At 47.9% G+C, this 22,318-nt stretch overlaps 1 protein-coding gene across 1 annotated transcript in view; it reads right to left on the bottom strand.

The window, feature by feature from the left end:
- Positions 1 to 6,205: 6,205 nt before the first annotated feature.
- Positions 6,206 to 22,318, bottom strand: part of Tmem50b (transmembrane protein 50B) — a 34,330-nt gene continuing 18,217 nt past the window's right edge. Inside the window, exons 2-7 of the mRNA XM_057764827.1 lie at positions 22,017 to 22,156; positions 19,112 to 19,224; positions 17,608 to 17,675; positions 14,093 to 14,185; positions 10,614 to 10,671; positions 6,206 to 8,042 (exon numbers count right to left, since the gene is read on the bottom strand). Coding sequence (XP_057620810.1) covers positions 7,997 to 8,042; positions 10,614 to 10,671; positions 14,093 to 14,185; positions 17,608 to 17,675; positions 19,112 to 19,224; positions 22,017 to 22,115 — 477 coding nt within the window. The 5' untranslated portion in view covers positions 22,116 to 22,156 and the 3' untranslated portion in view covers positions 6,206 to 7,996. The remainder of the gene's footprint in view (positions 8,043 to 10,613; positions 10,672 to 14,092; positions 14,186 to 17,607; positions 17,676 to 19,111; positions 19,225 to 22,016; positions 22,157 to 22,318) is intronic.

Below are 22,318 nucleotides of genomic sequence, written 5' to 3'. Positions count from 1 at the left end.
ACTGCCAGTCTCGCTTGGCTTCCCAAAGGCACATTTGAAACCCTTCGGTTTCATTTAGGGAAGGCTGTGCAGCTCTCCCCTCTGCCACCCATGGTGACACAGCAACCTTGCAGTCTGCTCTGAGAAGCCCTGCCAACAGCCTTTGCCAGCAGTGAGAGACACTCAGCCTTAGGCTGGTGGCACCTTGTACACTTGTTGACAGAGCCTCCTCCTCCTGTTGGGCTGCATCTCTGACTAGGCTTGTGAACTAGCCATCTTGGTGGTGGGCTGGGGGCGCTAACGGTTAGGACAGGACGGGAAATACGGCTCAGTAGTAGAGTGCTTGCCTAGCATGCTCAGGGCCCTGAGTTCCAGTCCCAGCACTGCCAAAAAGAAAAGGATAAAGGAGGGACCCCCATCACAGGCCCTCTGGTTTTTGGTTTTAGTTCCCAATGTGGTCACATTGAAAACCAAGAACAGCCGTTATAAACTGGTTTTAGGGTGGAATTGGTCTATTGTCCTGAGGCAGGAGGAGGCTATGGCTGAGCCCCCAGGGTAGCACAGTTGGCTAAAGGTGGCAGTGAAGTCAGAGGGAACACAGAGCCCAAGCTCAGAGCAAACACTGTAGTCGTGGGGAGAGGGCTGCCCACACTTACAGTCTGAGGGAGGGGCTGAGCGGGACACACCCACCTACTGAGAATTCCAACAGGCTATCAATGTGTCCATTTGTTGTGGCTGGTTAGTTTTTGAGTCAGGGTCTTCCTATGCAACCCTGACTGGTATGGAGCCATCTATGTGGATCAAGCTGGCCTCGATCTCACAGGACATGTTCCACCGTGCCCAGAAGAAACGAGCGGTTCTGCGTCACTCTTCACCGTAATGATCTACTCATGTAGCTACTGACAACGGTCTTGATTAAGCCAATTAAAAGTTTTAAGTCCTTTTTATTTATGGCCTGACTGGGCTGGTGCCTCCGAAAAGTCTCCTGGTGCCCAAGCTCAGGGATGCAAGATTTTAGAGCCAAAATACCCCCACAAAGACCATCATTAACATCAAAGTTAGATGAAGGCCAGAGTAACCTTGAAACGTTCATTCCTGGCAGAACATAGTAATTATTCCAGACGTAACTTGCCAATTATTTTTGAATTATATCTTTTTCTATTTAGTTAATTTGGTTTATACATCTGGACCATGGTCAAGACCGTGGAACTCTCGGAGGAAGATGTGATGGCTGTGGGGAGGGAGGGAGAGGGCAAGCCTCAACGGGGGCTGGAACAGGATGGGGAGCTAGAACAGGATGGCGGGAGCTGAGCCCTCTCACAGCGAGGCCTGCCTATGGGAAGGACCAGAAGATTCGAATAAGAAAGATACCTGCATAGTTTTCTCTCCCAGAGAACTATGCCTAGCTCTGCCTCGTATAATAAACAACTAGAAAACAGGATTAATTCTTGTGTTAAGTTGAAACTTTAATTGCTAATCAAGAGAACATCATCTATAAAACATCTGGTTGGGCCCTCTCTTACGCTAGAGTCGTTATAATGGCCAAGTCTTTACTAGCTAAAATCACTTCCTGTTTTTCTGCAGCTTCTGAGTCAACAGCCACTTTTACATCTTTAAATAGCTGGAGAGGCAAACAAGAGCCAGGGACTGGAGAGATGGCTCAGCAGTTGAGGGCTTGCTGCTCTTCCAGAGGACCTGGATTCGGTTCCCAGCACCCACACTGGGTGACTTAAGCACCTATGGTTCCAGTTCCATCTGACACCCTCTTTTAACCGCCGTTACCCGCACACATATGGGGACAAACAGAAGGGACAGGTAAAAAGAATGTCCCTGGTGCCCATGGCGCTCTGCGGGAAGCTGAGGAGCACACTCCTGCGGGCTACTTTTACACTGCCAGGCAGACCCGAGAAGTCGCAACAGAATGCATGGCTTGCAAAGTCACCTGGCCCTTTGTGGGGAGCTTGCTGGCCTAGTTAATGAAGTGGTCCCTGTACCGCCACAAAGAGAGCCACTCCCATCATCAAGGTTTATGCTACAGAGGTCAGGGGTCACAAATGTTAAGAGGGGGCATTGCATTCTTGGGCACATGCTCTAAAGCATACGAGTCAGGAAGGGCTGGGCACAGTGTAGGAGAAGGCAGGGTTGCTCAGCCCATGCCGATCGCTGGCTGGACCAGGCACTAACCCACATTAGCCTATGGGTGGATGAGATAAAGATGGCTCTCTCTCTCTCTCTCTCTCTCTCTCTCTCTCTCTCTCTCTCTCTCTCTCGAAGTCACCAACAGACTTATATAAACAGACACACTGTCTTAAATAAACAGACACACTGTCTGTACCTTGTATTGTTAGAGACCTACACAGAAGCATTTCAGACATCAGTCTGCAACATAGTGTCAAACACTTCTCACAAAAACAAGGTCACATGAAATTTTGTTGTTGTGGCTACTTCTCCGTAAGACTTTAGTTATTCAAAATAAAATGTTAATCTGAAAATTCACACTGTTCATGGCAGGAGGGAAATCCGGCTCAAGGAACGTGGAGTATGGCAGGGAACTGCACTCTACGTCCTTTGGCTGGGAAGAGGGGCAGGGGGCAGGTGGGGGGGCAGAGGGAGCAGGCAGGGGGCAGGGGTGGAGTGGCTTTGGCAGGGGGTGGGGTGGCCTTTGGCAGGAGGCAGGGGTAGGTGGTCAATCTACTTGACATCAAAGGGCTTTTCAGTTTCTTTCTCCAAAAGTTAAAATTCCCATGATCCCTAGGCCCACATAACATCCCAGTCTGGAGCAGCCAGCAGCCTGCACACTCACTCCAGGGATGTGAGATTCTTGTATGCAGCTACCGAACTGAAGAGGCCTGGGCCTTTATCTGAAACCCCCAGGACATTTCAACTGTGATAACGCTGCCACAAAAGAATGAGCAGGGCTGGCTGGCTCAGAACAGAACAGAACAGAGAGCACAACCCAGCATGGACCGAGCCATCTGCGATCTCAGCACTCGGGAAGCTGAAGAGGCAAGGTCTCCAGTTCTGGCAGCATGAGACACACACACACACACACACACACACACACACACGTACATCCATACACAATACAGGCAAATAAAAGAAACTTTTAAAAGAACAAAGTATATTCATGCACAAAAAAGTCACAATAAAACACATTTTTGTAAGCTACCCAAAAACATAATTTTTAAAGATTTATTTTTATTTTCTGTGTATGGCTGTTTTGCCTGAATATTTCTGTTCACCATGTGTAGGCAGTTATCTCTGGAGGTCAGAAAAGGGATCGGATTCCCGGGGGCAGAATTTACAGATGTTTGTGAGCCACAGGTGGGTTGCTGGGGACATGCACCTCAGACTTCTGGTGGAGCAACCAAAAATCTAAGCCCCAAGAAATACAATTTTAAAATAAAATAGAATAAAGTGTGGGAGCCATTATAACCAGCCCTCTTTAAAGCATGCATGTGAACTGTGTGTCCACGTGGGGCACATGTGTGTGTCTGTGTGTGTGAATGCATGTGCATAGGCCCAGAGACCAACTTCAGGTGTCATTCCTAAGAAACTGGAGGGACACCGGCCCAGGAGAACATGTGACTCCAGCAGGCCTTGCCCGTCTCCCCCATCCCCCCTGCCTGGCTAGAAACTGTTAGATGGCATTCCTAACCACCAAGGTCTTTTTCCTTATTTGGCCACTTCCTCCTCCGGAGGCTGACCACCAAGGTCCAGCTATCAAAGTATTGAAGTTCAGCAATCAAAAGCCCCCTTTGGTTCACCTAATCAATATGCCCACTTAAATACCTCAGGGCTGGAGCTATGGCTCAGTGGTTAAGAGCATCGGTTGTTCTTCTGGAGGACCCAGGTTCAGTTCCAAGCACCAGCAGACAGCTTACAACTGTCTGTAACTACAGTTCCCGGGGATCTGACACCTTCACACCAATGCCCATAAAGTTAAATCATATTTAAAAATTAAAGACTTCACCCTAACACAGGGTTCCCCTTTTGCCTAATCGCCATTTTCCTATAGGCCACGGCTCCATACAGAGGCGGTCCTTTGTCTCAAATGCCCCTGCTCCCTCCCCTTCTCCCTCACCCTCTACCCTCTGCCCTCTATCCCTCTGGGGCAAATGAACCTCCTTTGTGCTGAGCCAAGGCCAATCTCATAGAGAAACCAGACAGGGTCTCTCACTGACCCACCGCTCGCCAATCAGGCCCTAGGCGGTCCAGCCAGGGAGCTCTAGGGATCCACCTGTGTCCATAGCCCCAGCAAAAATTTCACAAAAAAAGGGGGGGGGAGCTTTAAACTTTAATGCTGTGGGGATGGAAGTCAGGTCTTTGTGTTTCAAGGCAAGCACGTTACTAGCGAGCTAGCTCCGAGCCCACAATACACACTTCATAGTATATAATCAGAAAATGTTTCACGGGGTGGGAGGAAAGACGCCTGAGCTCATCCAGTCCGGACTTCTCTGACTTCACCCTTCTTCCTGGGTCCCTGAACGGTTCTCAGTATTCTGAGTGAAGAGCAGGGCTTTGGGGTCACGGAAAAAGTCTGAGTCATTAACGAATGCCTTGACCTCTCTGAACCCAAGACAGAACTGCAGAGGAGAGAATATATGACACCCTGTTCCCCAGCTATCTGTGTGCAGCAGAAATGACTCAGGCTGCCCAGAAGCCAGGTGATTAAACTGGCAGCCATAAAAAGTGGGAGGGATGGTGGCCCAGCACAGGAATGCTGAGAACAAGCAGTATGGGAGGGATGAAGGCCAGTGGGGTGTGCGCGTGTGCCGGCGGGGTGTGTGTGTGTGCGCGCGCGCACGCGCGCGTGCAGGTGTGCATGCACGTGGTCATACACACCCTGTTACTCGGACCTACAATGGCCAACAGTCTAGTTGCTGAAATGTATTTGTGACCCATAGTCAGTATTTGGGGCAATTTCCTGATCCTTTAAGGATATGTGCAGAGGCCGGGGGGGGGGGGGCGGGGGGGACTCTTTCTGCTCTGTGGTGGAAACAGGTGTCTGGTCTCTCTGAGAACGTGTCCTTTAAGCTTTTGCTCTTGCTGGTGTTTAGCAGGGCCTCTGAGGGCTGAGTTCAAGTGCTGTCTAGAGCTTACAGCTACAAGAAGGTGGTGATGGTGGGTCCAATGTAACATGTCAACACTATCTGTTTTGTTTTGGTTTTTTTTGAGACCAGGATTCTCTGTGTCACATCAACACTATTTTTTTTTTCTGAGACAGGGTTTCTCTGTGTAACAGTGCTGGTCGTCCTGGAACTCGCTCTGTAGGCCAGGCTGGCCTTGGACTCACTGATATCCCCCTGCTTTTGGCTCCCAAGTGCTTGGATTACAGGCGTGGGCCACCACCACCTGGCAACAGTATCTATTAAACAAAGTGAAACACCCACAAAGCTGGTCACGTAAGGACACTGTTGTGACTAGTGCCTCTCAGGAACCCAGTCGTGCCCTTGCCTAGGGACAACTGTTTAGTATTCTTTAAACAGCGTCCACTGGGACTGAGCACCAACCGAGGGAGAACATGGAGTGTACTCGGAGGGTTTGCTTCTTCAGGGGAAGAAAGAGGTGGAGGACACCTGGAGTGGTCATGGTGACAGAGGTGGAGGACACCTGGAGTGGTCATGGTGACGGAGGTGGAGGACACCTGGAGTGGTCATGGTGACGGAGGTGGAGGACACCTGGAGTGGTCATGGTGACGGAGGTGGAGGACACCTGGAGTGGTCATGGTGACAGATGTGGAGGACACCTGGAGTGGTCATGGTGACGTGTTAGTTAGCTTATTTTAATCCTTTCACAGTGTTTTTTTGTTTGTTTTTTTTAAGAAACTACAGCCTTGTGTAGTGGCACACACCTGTAATTACAGCACTTCGGAGAGAGAGGCAGGTGGACTTCTGTGAGCTTCAAAACAGCCTGGTCTACATAAATGAAAAGGAAGGAAGGGAGGGAGAAAGAAATAAAAATATAACTGGGGGTAGTGGCACAATCCTTTAATGCCAGCATTCAGGAGGCAGAGGCAGGAAGATCTCTGTGAGTTCGAGGCCAGCCTGGTCTACATTTTGTGCTCCAGGGTAGCCAGGGTTACAAAGTGAGACCCTCCCTCAAAGCAACCAAAAAAAAATAACACGGTGAGGATCTCAGAATGGCCTACAGAACGCTCCGGCACACAAAAAAACGCAGATTCAATAGTCTTAAATTGAGTAACAAATAAAGGAGACCTTTATTAGAAGAATCATGTGCATCAGCCGGGCGGTGGTGGCGCACGCCTTTAATCCCAGCACTCGGGAGGCAGAGGCAGGCGGATCTCTGTGAGTTCGAGACCAGCCTGGTCTACAAGAGCTAGTTCCAGGACAGGCTCCAAAACCACAGAGAAACCCTGTCTCGAAAAACCCAAAAAAAAAAAAAAAAAAAAAAAAAAAAGAATCATGTGCATGTAGAGAATCACCGAGGCTTCTACTGATCACACCACCTGGGAGAGGGCGCTAACAGCGTCTCTCATTTATGGAGATAACAGAGAAAATCAACAGAATGCTCACAACTAAAACAAAATTCATGAACAGAAAAGAAGCCAGCAGCATTGTCAGTCGGTCCTCAGGGCTGCCCTTCATAAACCTCCACACTGGCGTGCTGAAGTCATGTGTACTGGCGTGCTGAAGTCATGTGTCTTGGATAGGGTTAACTCAGACAATGGAGAATAACAGAGAGCGGGGCTACGGATCATTTTCCCCAGCACACCCCGCTGTACAGTGCGGGTACGAGGAATATTTATTGCATTAGACTCTAAGAATGGAAATGTGTGATTAGTTTCGCCGTGTTCCGGAAGCCAGACAAAGCAGCATTTTGAAGGGCTGACGGGAGTAACGAAGCGAGACGCCTCTAGATGAAGGCGCAGCAATCCGCAGCCACTTCACGCGCTGTGCTTGGTGAGGCCTCTCTCTCGGGGAGGCAAGCTAAGAAACGTAAGGCCTGCATTGAAAGTTGCATATGCTACCACCGATATTATTGTTTTCAGCAAAAGGTTTTATAAAAATCCCTCTGGGGTTAAGAGTGCAACACAGAATCTTCACAACAAAGGAAAGCCCCCAGGAAGACACACGGCCAAGCACAGCACTCAGACATGGCAGAGGGGCTTCCGGGGGTGGAGTGTGGCTTTCACACGCGAGCTGTTGTGCAGCATCTGGTCACCTGAAGCCGGAGGCAAGAGCATGGGAGCCAAGGCTAGGAGAATCAAATGGCTGTTGCCCTTCAGGAGAAGTCTATCTTTAGCTGATTATTCCACTTTGTGACATGTATCTCAGGGTCACTGCTCGAGCGTGTGATGCCGGATGGTGTTGAGCCATAGGAGACAACCAGGAGCACGCTGCTCAGCCACCTGCGGTCATTTTACATTAACTCCAACGAATGCAGCTCTTCTGAGAGTGTTACCCCTTCTCAAATAAAAGTCACGGGTGAGGAATTCTTTTTAAAGGGGGCTTCAAACTAGGCCTTTGAACATTTAAAAAGTCTTCATATAAAAAGTCCAGTTCTCTAATACATACATACACACAAACATTTTTCTTTTAAAAAAAAGTCTCATTTCCAAGCCAAAATAAATTACCGCTGGCAGATAGGCACGCCTTCTCTGACAGCTCAGGCCTCTGCAGAGTCACAGAGCTGTGCGTTTTGTTCACTGTCCAACAGTAGACACCAAGACAGAGTATTTACCTCTAAACACCAAGACAATAGAACCCCTGCTTGGGACACATACTAATCTAAGCGCCTCGGAATAAACCCTGACATCCAGCATCACATATCATGTACTGTGTGGTCGTGGATTATGTACATATTAACTTGTCTGCCAATGAAAAACCAAGACAGACATTTTGTAAGAGCAATTCTAATCTCAGAGCATAAAACTGTGAAGAAATCAAACACTCAGTGTACAATTGTTCCATTTGGCAATGTGTAAATTATACCAGAGATAAAGTTATCTAAGAACAGAACAGAACAAGAGGAGGGTACAATTTGAGAGGCGATCTCAAGTCCAGAGCTCTTCGGTTCTTCCGAATTTGTAGATCAGAGTGCTAGAAAGGGACAAACAGAGCTGTGAGGTGACATGAACAAGCAGCACAGAGGTCACATCTACGTGGCTCTGACAGACATGCCCATCAGTGATGTCACTGACCGTTTATCAACGTCTAAAACCAAATGCAAGACCAGCGCGCTGTGAGGGATGCACTTGTTTTGTGAAGCAGCTGCACCATGGTGTCTGGGGGTGAAGAGCACCCCACAATGCCTACTCAGCTACCATGTAGAAAATATGCTGGAGAGAGGGGCAGCCTTGTGGCAGTCGTGGGTCCAAGGCCACTTTACAGCTCTAAGGGCATCTTTATCTGTGCTTGGTCACAGAAGCTCCTAAAACAGACCAGACTGTAATTCTCTGTTCCTCAGCAATGACTGTGGGTTAAACACTGGACTGCACAGAGCCTGTGGCTAAGAGATGGGTTATGGTTGACTCAAAATGAACAAATTTGCTCCCTGTGGAACAAACTGTCTAATGCGGGAGACAACGGGTACATGTCAAAGTCCAGCCATGGAAACATGCTGTGAAGGACGGCGTGTGGTGTCGATTCTAACAGAGGACAATCTGAGCCCGTCAGCCCATCCTGGGAGGGAGTCATCCTCAGCTACAGTGAGCTTGAGGTCAGCCTGGGATATGTGAAACTTGGGCTCAAAAACACTGTATCAGAACAGAACCCCAACAAACTGCATAGAAAACTGCAAATGGAAAAAAAAAAGCCCCAAATTGAAAAATAAATAGAAATAATCAATGAATGAAAACAGTGCAGGCCATCAAAAATGGTTTACATGGTCAGGTGTACTCACATGAACAGAAACACAGCATGCTCAGGAGAGACAAGGAAGACACCACAAGACCTAAACTGAGTTTCTAGGGCTAAAAACACAGCGGCTGGAATGAGCATCCATCTGGACACTGAAGCTCAGCTCGGTGAGCCTCAAGACAGAATGTCAGAAACTAGCCACACAGGCGTGGAGAGAAGACAACAGGAAAGCCGGGCACAGGGCAGGGAGCCACCGAGCTGCACTGACTTTTACAAGTATAATATATGAGCTGAATGAGCATGATGGCTCCTCTAGTCCCAGCTGCCTAGGCCAAGGCAGGAGGATTATGGGAACCTGGAGTTTAAGGCCAGTTTTGGCAACACAAAAAAACCCTGTATTATGGGGAGGCAGGTGATGTAGGAAGTCCTTCTGTATTTGTTTTTATTGGTTAATGAATAAAGAAACTGGCTTGGCCTAATAGGGTAGAACAGAGCTAGGTGGAGAAAACTAAACTGAATGCTGGGAGAAGGAAGGCAGAGTCAAGGAGAAGTCATGTAGCCCCACCTAAGACTGATGCTAGAACTTTACCAGGTAAGCCACAGTCTTGCAGCAATACACAGATTAATAGAAATGGGTTAAATTAATCTGTAAAGTTAGTCAATAGGAAGCTGTAGCTAACGGGCCAAGCAGTAATTTAAATATAGTTTCTGTGTGGTTATTTCAAGAGTCTGGGTGACTGGGAAATGAACAAACATCCTCCTCTTACTACAGGTGGGGATAGAGAAAATGGAGGGGGAAGGAGAAAGATGGCAAAGGAGGAGGGGGGAGAAGTGGAGAAGGTGAAGTGGGGGAGGACGGGAGGAGAAAGAGGAAGAGGGGAAACCATAGGAAGGAGAGGCAGAGGAGGGGAAGAGGAGGGGAAGACGAAGTGGGGAGGAGCAGGAGGAGGGAGGGAGGGGAGGCAGAGCAGCAGTCATCACCACCTAGTGTTAATATATCTAGAACCTAAGAAAGACAGGATGGACAGAAAAACATTCAAAGAAATATTAGCTTAAAAGTCTGAATTTTATGAGATCTATAAACTGATACTTTTTAAAATGCAATGAACCCCAAGCATAAGAAACATGAAACTGCACCACACCACAGCCATATTGCCTCATTTACTGGCCAATAACAAAGTGTTGAACTCACTCTATAGACCAGGCTGACCTCGAACTCACAGGTTCTCCTGCCTCTGCCTCCTGAGTGCTAGGAATAAGGTGTGCACCTCAAGCCCTGAATTTTTCTCTTTCTTATAAATCTGCATGATTTTTGCTAAGCAAAGAACAGGCTATGGACTAAATCTACAGTCTGGATTTAAGTTCCTCCTCTGCATTTACTCCTCTGAGTATGTCTCGCCTCTGAATGAGAGTACAGCTGGTACTCATTTAAGCAGTGGCAGCAACTTAAAGGCAACATATCCTTATATGATGATGAGTGAGGTCTTGGTGGCAGGACCCTCACTAAAAGGATTTCACTGATGTTCCATGGCTATGCCACTCTTACAACACTGTGGACATTTCTGTAAATGTTTTAAGTGTAGGCGAGAAATCAGGCAACTTGGAGCTGGGAGGATGGCTCAGCAGTTGGAGCCCTGGCTCCTCTTGCCAAGCACCAGGATTCAGTTCCCAGCACAACCACCTGCAATTTCCAGTTGCTGGGGATCTGGCGCCCTCTTGAGGCCTCCTCATGCAAGCACTCATGCATGCATACAGATAAAAATAAATCTTTCTTAAAAAATAAAAGAGAGCAAAGGAAATTAGATAACTTACCTAAAAAATATAAGAGCATTTTGAAAGAACACAGCTAGTCCGGGATAAACATCAATATCTGCAAACAAGAATGAAACAGATTAGAAGAACACAGCCACAGGGCTCATGCCATTCAGAGTGACGCGTTCTGTGTGTCCACAAGGAAACAAATAATTTCATTCCCTAAAAGATTACTTTAGATAAATGTCAGTGACCTCATGAGGCTCTCGCTGGCTAACTCACAGGGCTCAGGCTGTATCACTGCTGCTATGACTGGGCACCATGGTTCTAGTGCTGTGGGAAGCTGAAGCACAGGACCGCTTCAGCCCAGGAGGCTGAGTTCAGCATGGGAAACACTGGGGCACTGTCTTAAAAACAAAACAAGCCGGGCGGTGGTGGCGCACACCTTTAATCCCAGCACTCGGGAGGCAGAGGCAGGTGGATCTCTGTGAGTTCGAGGCCAGCCTGGTGTACAAGAGCTAGTTCCAGGACAGGAACCAAAAAAGCAACGGAGAAACCCTGTCTCGAAAAAAAAAAAAAAAAAAAAAAAAACACCAAAACAAAACAAAAACCAGTGACAAGAAAGCAAACCACCTGTGCCTGGCAGGGCCAGCACAGACTCTTACAAGGGCGTTAGCGGTTCCTGATATTACATTCACTGACTGACCACTGCCCATGCTTACACTTCAAGCTTTTGAGAGCACAGGAAAACGAAACAGCAGATCAGCTGGAGAGCTCCAAGTCTGAGCTGAGTTCTTGGTGCTAAACCCTAGCTCTGTTACTGACTAAATGCACCGCCTTGAGCAGGTTACTAAACCTCAGTGTCTCAACTTCCTTTTCTGTAGCGCGGGCATTCTAACAGTGTCCACAATACAGGAGTGGGATTAAATGGGGGACCTTTGTAATGTTTCCAACAGTATTTGGACCACTGAGCGATACCAGATGCGTTCACCTTATCTGACACCTTATCTAAAATGCTTGGGATCGGATTTCAGCTTTTAGATTTGGGGACACCTGCATATGCAGAGCTCAGGAGCGGGACCAAGTGTTCAGTTGGGACCCAACATGAAGTTCAATTATGTTGCCTGTTTTAGTTTAGTTTAGTTTTGGTTTTATTTTTCGAGACAGAGTTTCTCTGTGTAGTCCTGGCTGTCCTGGAACTCACTTGGTAGACCAGACTGCCTTGAACTCACAGTGATGATGGAGGAAGGTCATTGGTTAAATAATAAAGAAACTGCTTGGCCCTTATAGGTTAGAACATAGGTGCGTGGAGTAAACAGAACAGAATGCTGGGAGGAAGAAGAAGTGAGCACAGACGCCATGCTCCCCTCTCCCGGGCAGATGCAGGGCTGCTCCTCTCAGAGGCAGACGCTATGCAGCCAGCCGCCAGGTCAGACATGCTGAATCTTTCCCAGTAAGACTGGTGCTACACAGATTATTAGAGATGGGTTGATCGGGATATGAGAATTAGCCAGTAAGGGCTAGAGCTAATGGGCCAAGCAGTGTTTAAAAGAATACAGTTTATGTGTTATTATTTTGGGGCATAAGCTAGCCAGGCGGCCCAGGAGCTGGGGCAGCAGGAACGCAACCCGCAGCTCCCACTACACAGTGATCCATCTACCTCTGCCTCCTGAGTGTTGGGATTAAAGGTGTGTGCCACCACACCAGGCTTAGTCCCCCTGTTCGGACTGCAACCCACCACACAAGGCCAGAGAACATGGGTGCTGTCACGTCACAACTCACAACCCCTGCTTTCAATTTTGGAGCATTTTTGGATTTCAAATTTTCAGATTAGAGATGTTCAATGTACACTAAATGGTGGCTGCTATTATAAATATCAATAGCCCCAAGAAAGGCTATCTGATGAACTTTGAAATAGGCCAGAAATGACCCCGGAAATACTCCACTCACTTTCTAAGCAGAGGAGTGTACGGAATGAGCACCACTGACCACATCAGAAGAGACCATAACTGAGGTGCTTCTCACTGTGAGCTGTTTTAAGATGAAGACACAGGAAGGAGCACAACTTTACAAAGTTCCCAGCCCTTCATGGGAATGCTGGCTTATTCCCATTTTCACTAGAGGAACAGGAAACAGTTTGTCTGTTCTCGGAGCAAACCAACAGAAGCCGCTGCCCCGTACTGTCTTTGTACTCCGAGTTCTAACTTAGTCTGGACACAAACAAAAAGCGAATGGATATTATGCAGCACCCCGGCACCTCACCCCCAAATACACCTGACTCGAGTCCACTCCTGCAATAATACACCTTGAACACTTAGAGTCAATGTGGTAAGGACCACATGAGCCACGTGTCCATTCGGGTCAGGTTTCAGTGCAAACGAGCCAAGAGAAACCTGATTTTCAGTGTTTGGGGCACAAGGGGATGGGTCTCCACACAGAGGAAGAACTTAACCTAATTCAACAACGGCACTGATGACATGAAGGAGGGTGCACTGCACTGGTGACATGAAGGAGGGTGCACTGCACTGGTGACATGAAGGAAGGAGGGTGCACTGCACTGGTGACATGAAGGAGGGTGCACTGCACTGGTGACATGAAGGAAGGAGGGTGCACTGCACTGACGACATGAAGGAGGGTGCACTGCACTGGTGACATGAAGGAGGGTGCACTGCACTGACGACATGAAGGAGGGTGCACTGCACTGGTGACATGAAGGAAGGAGGGTGCACTGCACTGACGACATGAAGGAGGGTGCACTGCACTGACGACATGAAGGAGGGTGCACTGCACTGGTGACATGAAGGAGGGTGCACTGCACTGGTGACATGAAGGAGGGTGCACTGCACTGGTGACATGAAGGAAGGAGGGTGCACTGCACTGGTGACATGAAGGAGGGCGCACTGCACTGGTGACATGAAGGAGGGTGCACTGCACTGACGACATGAAGGAGGGTGCACTGCACTGGTGACATGAAGGAGGGTGCACTGCACTGGTGACATGAAGGAGGGTGCACTGCACTGGTGACATGAAGGAGGGTGCACTGCACTGGTGACATGAAGGAAGGAGGGTGCACTGCACTGGTGACATGAAGGAAGGAGGGCGCACTGCACTGGTGACATGAAGGAGGGTGCACTGCACTGACGACATGAAGGAGGGTGCACTGCACTGGTGACATGAAGGAGGGTGCACTGCACTGGTGACATGAAGGAGGGCGCACTGCACTGGTGACATGAAGGAAGGAGGGTGCACTGCACTGACGACATGAAGGAGGGTGCACTGCACTGGTGACATGAAGGAGGGTGCACTGCACTGGTGACATGAAGGAGGGTGCACTGCACTGGTGACATGAAGGAAGGAGGGTGCACTGCACTGGTGACATGAAGGAGGGTGCACTGCACTGGTGACATGAAGGAGGGTGCACTGCACTGGTGACATGAAGGAGGGTGCACTGCACTGGTGACATGAAGGAGGGTGCACTGCACTGGTGACATGAAGGAGGGTGCACTGCACTGACGACATGAAGGAGGGCGCGTACTTACTCTGAGTGACGTATGCACCAAAGAGGATCCACATGGAGGCGATGAGCGAGCCGAACATCAGCATGAAGCCAATGAAGAGCCAGACACGGGCACCTACGGGAAGAGGAGGCTTCAGGACCTGCTCCCTCGCAGCTCTGCAGCACCTTACAAGTGTGCAGCTCTGCAAAGGGCTGCCTGGTACACATCACGTGCTTTCCTGCTGGAACGCTTAGCTTCATGAAGATTTAAAGCACACGTGCACACACCAAAACAAAGAAGCTAAAAAGGGTTAGACATCTCAGAAAGAGGAAAAGAAGAGAAGTTACCTCTTTATTTCTAGAGAAACCATTATCTGAGCAGTCAGGCTCTGACAAAAATTTCACTAAACTGATTTATTAAACTATAATTGAAAGGTCACTTGCTGCCCATCAAAGTCCCAGCAAAATTCTTCAAAAACTTCCAAAGAACGGTACTCAACTTAATTTGGAAAAGCAAAAGACTCAGAATAGCCCAAATAATCCTGTGCCATAAAAGAACTTCTGGAGGCATCACAATCCCTGACTTCAAACTCTACTACAGAGCTACAGTACCGAAAACAGCCTGTTATTGGCATAAGAACAGACAGGAGGACCAACGGAACCGAACAGAAGACCCGGATATCAATTCACACATCTTCAAACACCTGATCTTTGATAAAGAAGCAAAAAATATCAAATGGGAAAAAAAAAGCATATTTAACAAGTGGTGCTGGCTTAACTGGATATCAACATGTAGAAAAATGAAAATAGACCCATATCTATCACCATGCATAAAACTCAAGTCCAAATGGATCAAAGACCTCAACATAAAGCCAGCCACACTGAACCTTATAGAAGAGAAAGTGGGAAGTACACTTGAACGCATTGGCACAGGGAACCATTTCCTAAATAGAACCCCAGCAGCACAGACACTGAGACACAATTTATAAATGGGACCTCCTGAAACTGAAAAGCTTCTGTAAAGCAAAGGACATGGTCAACAAGACAAAACGACAGCCTACAGAATGGGAAAAGATCTTTACTAACCCCACATCAGACAGAGGTCTGATCTCCAAAATATACAAAGAACTCAAGAAATTGGACACCAAAAGATCACATAATCCAATTTAAAAAAAAATGGAGTACAGCCGGGCGGTGGTGGCGCACGCCTTTAATCCCAGCACTCGGGAGGCAGAGGCAGGTGGATCTCTGGAAGTTCGAGGCCAGCCTGGTCTACAAGAGCTAGTTCCAGGACAGGCTCCAAAACCACAGAGAAACCCTGTCTCCAAAAAAAAACCAAAAAAAAAAAAAAAAAAAAAATGGAGTACAGACCTAAACAGAGAACTCTCAACAGAGGAATCTAAAATGGCTGAAAGACACTTAAGGAAATGTTCAACATCCTGAGTCATCAGAGAAACGCAAATCAAAACAACTGTGAGATTCCATCTTACACCTGTAAGAATGGCCAAGATCAACAACACTGATGACAACTTATGCTGGAGAAGTTGTGGGGAAAAGGGAACACTTCTGCATTGCTGGTGGGAATGCAAGCTGGTACAGCCCCTTTGGATGTCAGTGTGGTGATTTCTCAGAAAATTAGGAAACAACCTTCCTTGAGACCCAGTAATACCACATTTGGGTATATATCCAAAGGATGCTCAATCATGCCACAAGGACATGTACTCAACTCTGTTCATAGAAGCATTGTTTGTCATAGCCAGAACCTGGAAACAACCTAAATGCCCCTCAACCGAAGAATGGATAAGGAAAATTGATACATTTACACAATGGAGTACTACACAGCAGAAAAAAAATAACGACAGCTTGAATTTTGCAGGAAAATGGATGGAGCTAGAAAACATTATTTTGAGTGAGGTAACCCAGACACAGGAAGACAATTATCACATGTACTCACTCATAGATGGTTTTTAAACATAAAGCAAAGAAAGCCAGCCTACAAACCACAATCCCAGAGAATTTAGACAACAATGAGGACACTAAGAGAGACTTACATAGATCTAATCTACATGGGAAGTAGAAAGTAGAAAAAGACAAGATCTGAGTAAATTGGGAGCATGGGGACCTTGGGGGAGAATTGAAGTGGAGAGGCGGGAGGCAGGGAGGGGAGCAGAGAAAAATGTAGAGCTCAATAATTATCAATAAAATAAAATAAAAAATAAAAAAAGAAAGGCCACTTGCTGTACACATAATCAAATAATTGCTGCATCAGATGGCCACCTCCGGCAAACGGGTGGTTTTAGACTAGGGTCCCCTGAGTCAGTCTGCTTCTAACAGCACACCCGAACTGCACAGCAGCTGCCCTTAGGGACAGTCACACCCGAACCTTCACACAGCAGCTGCCCTTAGGGACAGTCACACCCGAACCTTCACACAGCAGCTGCCCTTAGGGACAGTCACACCCGAACCTTCACACAGCAGCTGCCCTTAGGGACAGTCACACCCGAACCTTCACACAGCAGCTGCCCTTAGGGACAGTCACACCCGAACTGCACAACAGCTGCCCTTAGGGACAGTCACACCCGAACCTTCACACAGCAGCTGCCCTTAGGGACAGTCACACCCGAACCTTCACACAGCAGCTGCCCTTAGGGACAGTCACACCCGAACCTTCACACAGCAGCTGCCCTTAGGGACAGTCACACCCGAACCTTCACACAGCAGCTGCCCTTAGGGACAGTCACACCCGAACCTTCACACAGCAGCTGCCCTTAGGGACAGTCACACCCGAACTGCACAACAGCTGCCCTTAGGGACAGTCACACCCGAACCTTCACACAGCAGCTGCCTTTAGGGACAGTCCGACTGCTCTGTGGCTATAAGGAAGATGTCCTGCACTACACGCTGTTGCTGAGTTCAAGGGCACAAGTGTCTCTTCAGCCCAGGGTTCTGGACGCTCATGTGGATTCAACCCATTTTTCGAAAGCAGGACTGATGGCCAATCTCGCCTGCCAGTCTGATGAGACTGAAGACTCCCGAAAATGCATCCTGCACGTCCGTACAGGAGTTTCTAGACGGCCAACTGAGATGAGAGACTCGCCCTGTGTGGTGGCACCACTCCATGGGTTCTAAACAAGGGCTCAGTGGACGGCTTGCCGCACTGGCACGAGGACTTGTGGACAAGACCTCCAGCACCCACATAGTAATAAACCCCAAGTGCAGCAGTACTGAGTGTACCCCAGCACAGGGTAGCAGGAAACAGGCAGACCCTTGGAGCCCACTGCCAACCACATCGATGAGCTCCACGATCCTGTCTTTGAAATGAAGGTGCAGGGCTGGGCAGATGCGGTGGCTGCACCCATGTGGCAGCCCACAACTGTCCCTACCTCAGTTTCAGGGATCTGACATCCTTTCCTGGCCTGCGGCCACCAGGTACTGCACAGAGGGCATTTACACTCACACACACAAAACTAAAGACAGAAAAGACTCCTGAGGAGGCTCTGACTTCTCTCCAGACTCGTCACGCTCGGCGAGCACTCCTCCCTTCCAGAGGCGCCTCACCTGTCCGTCCCAAACAGCCGCTCTCATAGCTATCACCTCTCACCTGCGCGTTGGATACGGCGTTTATCCTAGAACGACACAAAACCAGCCGGTGAGCTCTCATGTCAGTACAACATGCACCTGGATTGCACATCACTTAGGAGAAAAATGACTATTTCCTAACTAGGGACAATATTTGACAGCTAGGTAGTTAACAAAACAGAAACGCAAGTGCATAGAAATATTATTCTTTTTGTTTCTCCTAAAGCACACCCAGAAACACACTTAGCTCATCACCTGTCCCAGAGACTAGGAAACGGCAGCTAACCTCCTCTCCTTCTCTTTCTTCTCTCTTTTGAGACGGGTCCCACTATTGCAGCCCTGTTAATATAGACCAAGCTGGCCTCCAATTCACAGAGTTCTATCCACCTGCTTTGTCTCCTAAACACTGGGATTAAAGGTGTGAGCCACCACACTTAGTTTCTCGTTTTATTACCTACTTCATATAAGTATACATAGATGACTCAGGGTTTGTTATCCCATTTTCAAGTTTTCATTATAATGAAGAACTAAAGAGGTAGGGCAGGAGATGGCTCAGTAGTTGAGAGCACTGGCTAAAACACCAGGTTTGATTCCCAGTACCCACATGCTAGCTCCAGAGGATCCAGTGCCCTCTGCTGGCCTCTATGGATACTGCACGTATGTGGCATAGCTACATACATGTATGCCAAACACCTGCACACATAAAATAAAAATAATTTTTAAAAATATTGAAGAGACCAATAGGAGCTGGGTATAGCTTAGTGTCAGAGCGTATGTACAGTATGAATAAGGCTGCGGGTTAAACTGAGAGAGAGGGCGAGGGGGGAGGACGGTATGCTAATAGAAGGGCTACTTACAGTCGCTTTATGGAGAGTAAGCAGCTTTAGCCTTCATAATATAACCTTTCGAGTCTACATAGCAAGTTCCAATAAGGTTACATAGAAAGATCCTATCTCAAAATAAATGAATCAGTAACTAAATACATAAATAAAATAAAACTGTTAGGCCAGGTGTGGCAGGGCACACATTTAATCCCAGCACTTGGGAGGCAGAAGCAGGTGGATCTCTGGGAGTTCCAGAACAACCAGAATGGTCACACAGAGGAACCCTGCCTTGAAAAGTAAGGGGGATTTGGGGGGGGGGATAAATCCATCATGCTAAAGAATCCATCAGGGCTCGGGAGACGGGCCAGCAGCGCTGAAGAGCACGGCTGCCCTTCCAGGGTGCTGAGTTCATTCCCAGCAGCCACAGGGAAATGAACCCACACATCTGTAAGGGGACCCGACGCCCTCTTCTAGTGTGCAAGTGCACATGCAGACAGAACACTTATACATAAAAAAATTAAAAATAAAAACTTCAAAAAAAGTAGAAAAAAAGAAGAATGCATCAATAAAGTCCAGAAGTTGTTTTTAAAACCATTAAAGGTCAGGAAGACCATTTTTTTCAAAAGGCAATGCTGAATTGAGAATCATTTCACACTTACATGAAGAAAGCCAGTGTGGAAAACACACCACATGTGTGAAAAGCGTGGTTCAACTGCTCAGGCTTAGGATAGACCACCGCGGCATCGATCATTATCCACCAACCTGTAAAAAACTGAGAAAAAGCCCAGGAAGGCAGGACATGAAGCCCACAGCATCGCTCTGTAGTGGCCTGCCTCCCCGAGCACAAGTGCAGCAAGTGCTGCTTTCGTGTTTGGGATGCTAGGTTACAAAGGTGAGCACCCTTGGTCTACCTGCCCTTTACCTCTGACGGTGTAAGAAAAGAGTCTCATCAGGAATGGCTTGTTTCCTCCCTCCACCGCATGACTAGCCTCCTTAACCAGCCGGCAGCCTCCTTAACCAGACAGGAGCTTCCTTAACCAGCCGGCAGCCTCCTTAACCAGCAGGCGCTCTACTCAGCTGCTCACTGACCAGCACCCAGTTGCCACAGCTCCCAGACTATAAAAGCCAGCTATTGTTTTAGTTTCTGTGGTTTAATTAAGCACTCTGTAGCTGACTGGACATGAGTATATAAAATGTAAGGTTTCTATGTCAGCCAAGGTGAGCACACCTAAACAGACAGGTGCAAAGACTGTCGAGAGAAATGAAGGACAGGTGTGAGAGCCCTTGTCTCAAATGACAAAATAAGAGAATTACATAATCTCAATGTTTAAGGAGTTCAAAATTCATTTTAAAACATCTATAGAAATGCTCCCAACAGCCGAGCGGTGGTGGCGCACGCCTTTAATCCCAGCACTCGGGAGGCAGAGGCAGGCGGATCTCTGTGAGTTTGAGACCAGCCTGATCTACAAGAGCTAGTTCCAGAACAGGATCCAAAACCACAGAGAAACCCTGTCTCGAAAAACCAAAAAAAAAAAAAAAAAAAAAAAAAAAAATGCTCCCAACTCTTTTATGAAGTAAAGGAACAGTTAAATATAGGGTTTCCTGCCTGGGATGCAGCTCAGCAGGCAAAACTCGGGCATGCATATGGGACATATGAGATCTTGTGTGAAAAAGAGTGGAGAAAAGAAAAAGAGGCCAAATGGTTCAGCAGGTAAACGTGTGCCTTGGCCCTGAGGCCCTGAGGCCCACCCCAGGGACACACACTGTACAAGGAAGAACCAGTTCCCAAAGATAATTATCCTCTGACTGCACACAAGTACCACAGTCACCCCACCAATCCCCCGCACAAGAATAAATACATGTGATGGAAAAAAGCTAAAGCAAAGAAAAGAGGAAGACTGGGCTTGGTGGGATGACTGTCACCCCAGCACACAGAAGCTTCATTTCAAGTTCAAGGCCAGCCTGGGCTTTGGTGAGTTCCAGGGGAGCAGGGCCCCGGTGAGACCTGATCCAAAAAAAGGGAAAAAAAAAAAAAAAAAAAAGGAAGGAAGTGAAAGAGGAAGAAAGAGAGAGAAAGAAAAGCTAGGCAAGGTGGTGCATGCTTGTAATTCCAACCCTTGGGAGGTAAAGGTAGGAAGACCTCAAATTTGAGACCAGCCTCAGCTATCTATATACCAAGACCCTGCTTCCAAAGCAAGCAGGGGAAGGGGGACAAACATCTGTTTTGTTTTAATGCAGTAGGTGTTACAGGAGACTTCTGACAGCAAAGAGAGTGGGAGAGGAGATGTCACGACGGATGGAAGCCAGAAGAGCTCCAGGAAGGCCTTGATCCAGGTCCTGTTTGCACTCTTACGTTATGCTCTAAACCACAGGGTGGGCGGGTGCGCAAGCGAGATTTTACAGAAGTCTACAAGCCAGTCAGGAGGTTGTTAAGGGCAACGACCCATTGTTCAGCTCTTCTCCAGGTCATTCTGCTCCAGGTAGCGAGTGAAGTCATACTTGGCAAGTAGGCAGTACAGGCGGAGCTTTAATCACTGAATAAATCGATAAATCAGTATCTAGTAATTGGCCTTTTCCACTCATTCTACCTCAGAGGCAGAAAATGGTTCACAGATATAAAGTAAGACTGTTCAGGTCAGGATTTAGAAAACAACAGAATAAACAAGTCGGGTATTCAGGAAGCAGAGGCAGGCCCAGGAGCAAGAGACACAAAGAACGAGGGACGCTGGATGGCTGGGACGCTGGACGGCTGGCATGAAGTGAAAGGCACGGACGCCACTACTCTGCTGCTGCTGTTTATGTCTTGTTTTAAATTCTGACCAACATTTCCCCTCCCTCCTCTCCTCCCAGCTCCTCCCCACCTCTCCACCCTTCTCAACCACTTTCTTTTAAAGTCTTGACATTTTCTATAACAAAAAAAAAAAAAATAAATAAGTAAAGCAAAACAGAAAGAAAGGTAAGCAAGCCCACTCTGTCATTCACACCTTTGATCCTAGTACTTAAGGCCAGCCTAGGATACACAGTGAGTTTGAGGTCAGCCTGGGCTACATGAGATCCTGTCTCAAAACAAAACAAAAGAGAAGACTTCTCTCTGGGTCTGTAGTGTGGAGGTGCCAGTCCTTACAAAGCGTAAGGTGTCACCGCTGCCTACACAGTCACAGTAACTCTGTGACACCGGGTTCTGAGGCTGTGACAGATGCTGCAGCCAAAGAAAAGACACCAAATCTAAACCATCCTCAGATCAAATGGACCCGTGCATGGCGGGCTGGGACTCAGCTCAGCTGAAAAGGTGCCTGCCTAGCAACACCAACCCCAGCACTGCACCAAACCTGCAACCCCAACAGCTGCAAGGCAGAGGAGCATAGACACTCAAGGCAAGCCTGGACTACATGATACCCCTCAATAAACAAAATGAAACCCCAGCAGCGACGTAATACCATGACCTATCCTCAGCAGCAGTGAGGTGAAGCGGCCCTGGAAGGCCGCTGTCATCTAAGGACACGGACATTCATTTCAAAGATGATCGCCAAGGCATCCTGTCCCCAGTACGTCTACCTCACTTACCAATATGCCTGCAACCACAGAGGCCACGGCGTTTCTCCTCTCGCTCCAGTCAATGCACTCACACTCTGGCCATCGGAAGTTATCTAGGAAGCCCGCCATTTTTACTCTGCAAGCGTGAACTTTTCATTAAATAACGTTTCCTAAAGGACAAAAGACAGAAAAATAGGTCAAATTCAAGAAACGCTTTCTAAAAACTATTTACTTTTGTGTGTGTGTGTGTGTGTGTTGAGGGGGTGGGGTGCCCACACGTTCCAGAAAAGGGGGTCTGGAGTTGGAATTACGGAGGTCTGCCACCTGACATG

This window comes from Chionomys nivalis, chromosome 3 (assembly GCF_950005125.1).
Source record: "Chionomys nivalis chromosome 3, mChiNiv1.1, whole genome shotgun sequence".
Classification (NCBI taxonomy): domain Eukaryota; kingdom Metazoa; phylum Chordata; class Mammalia; order Rodentia; family Cricetidae; genus Chionomys; species Chionomys nivalis.
The sequence above is the reverse complement of the archived record's forward strand: the minus strand, read 5'-3'. Positions and strand labels throughout refer to the sequence as shown.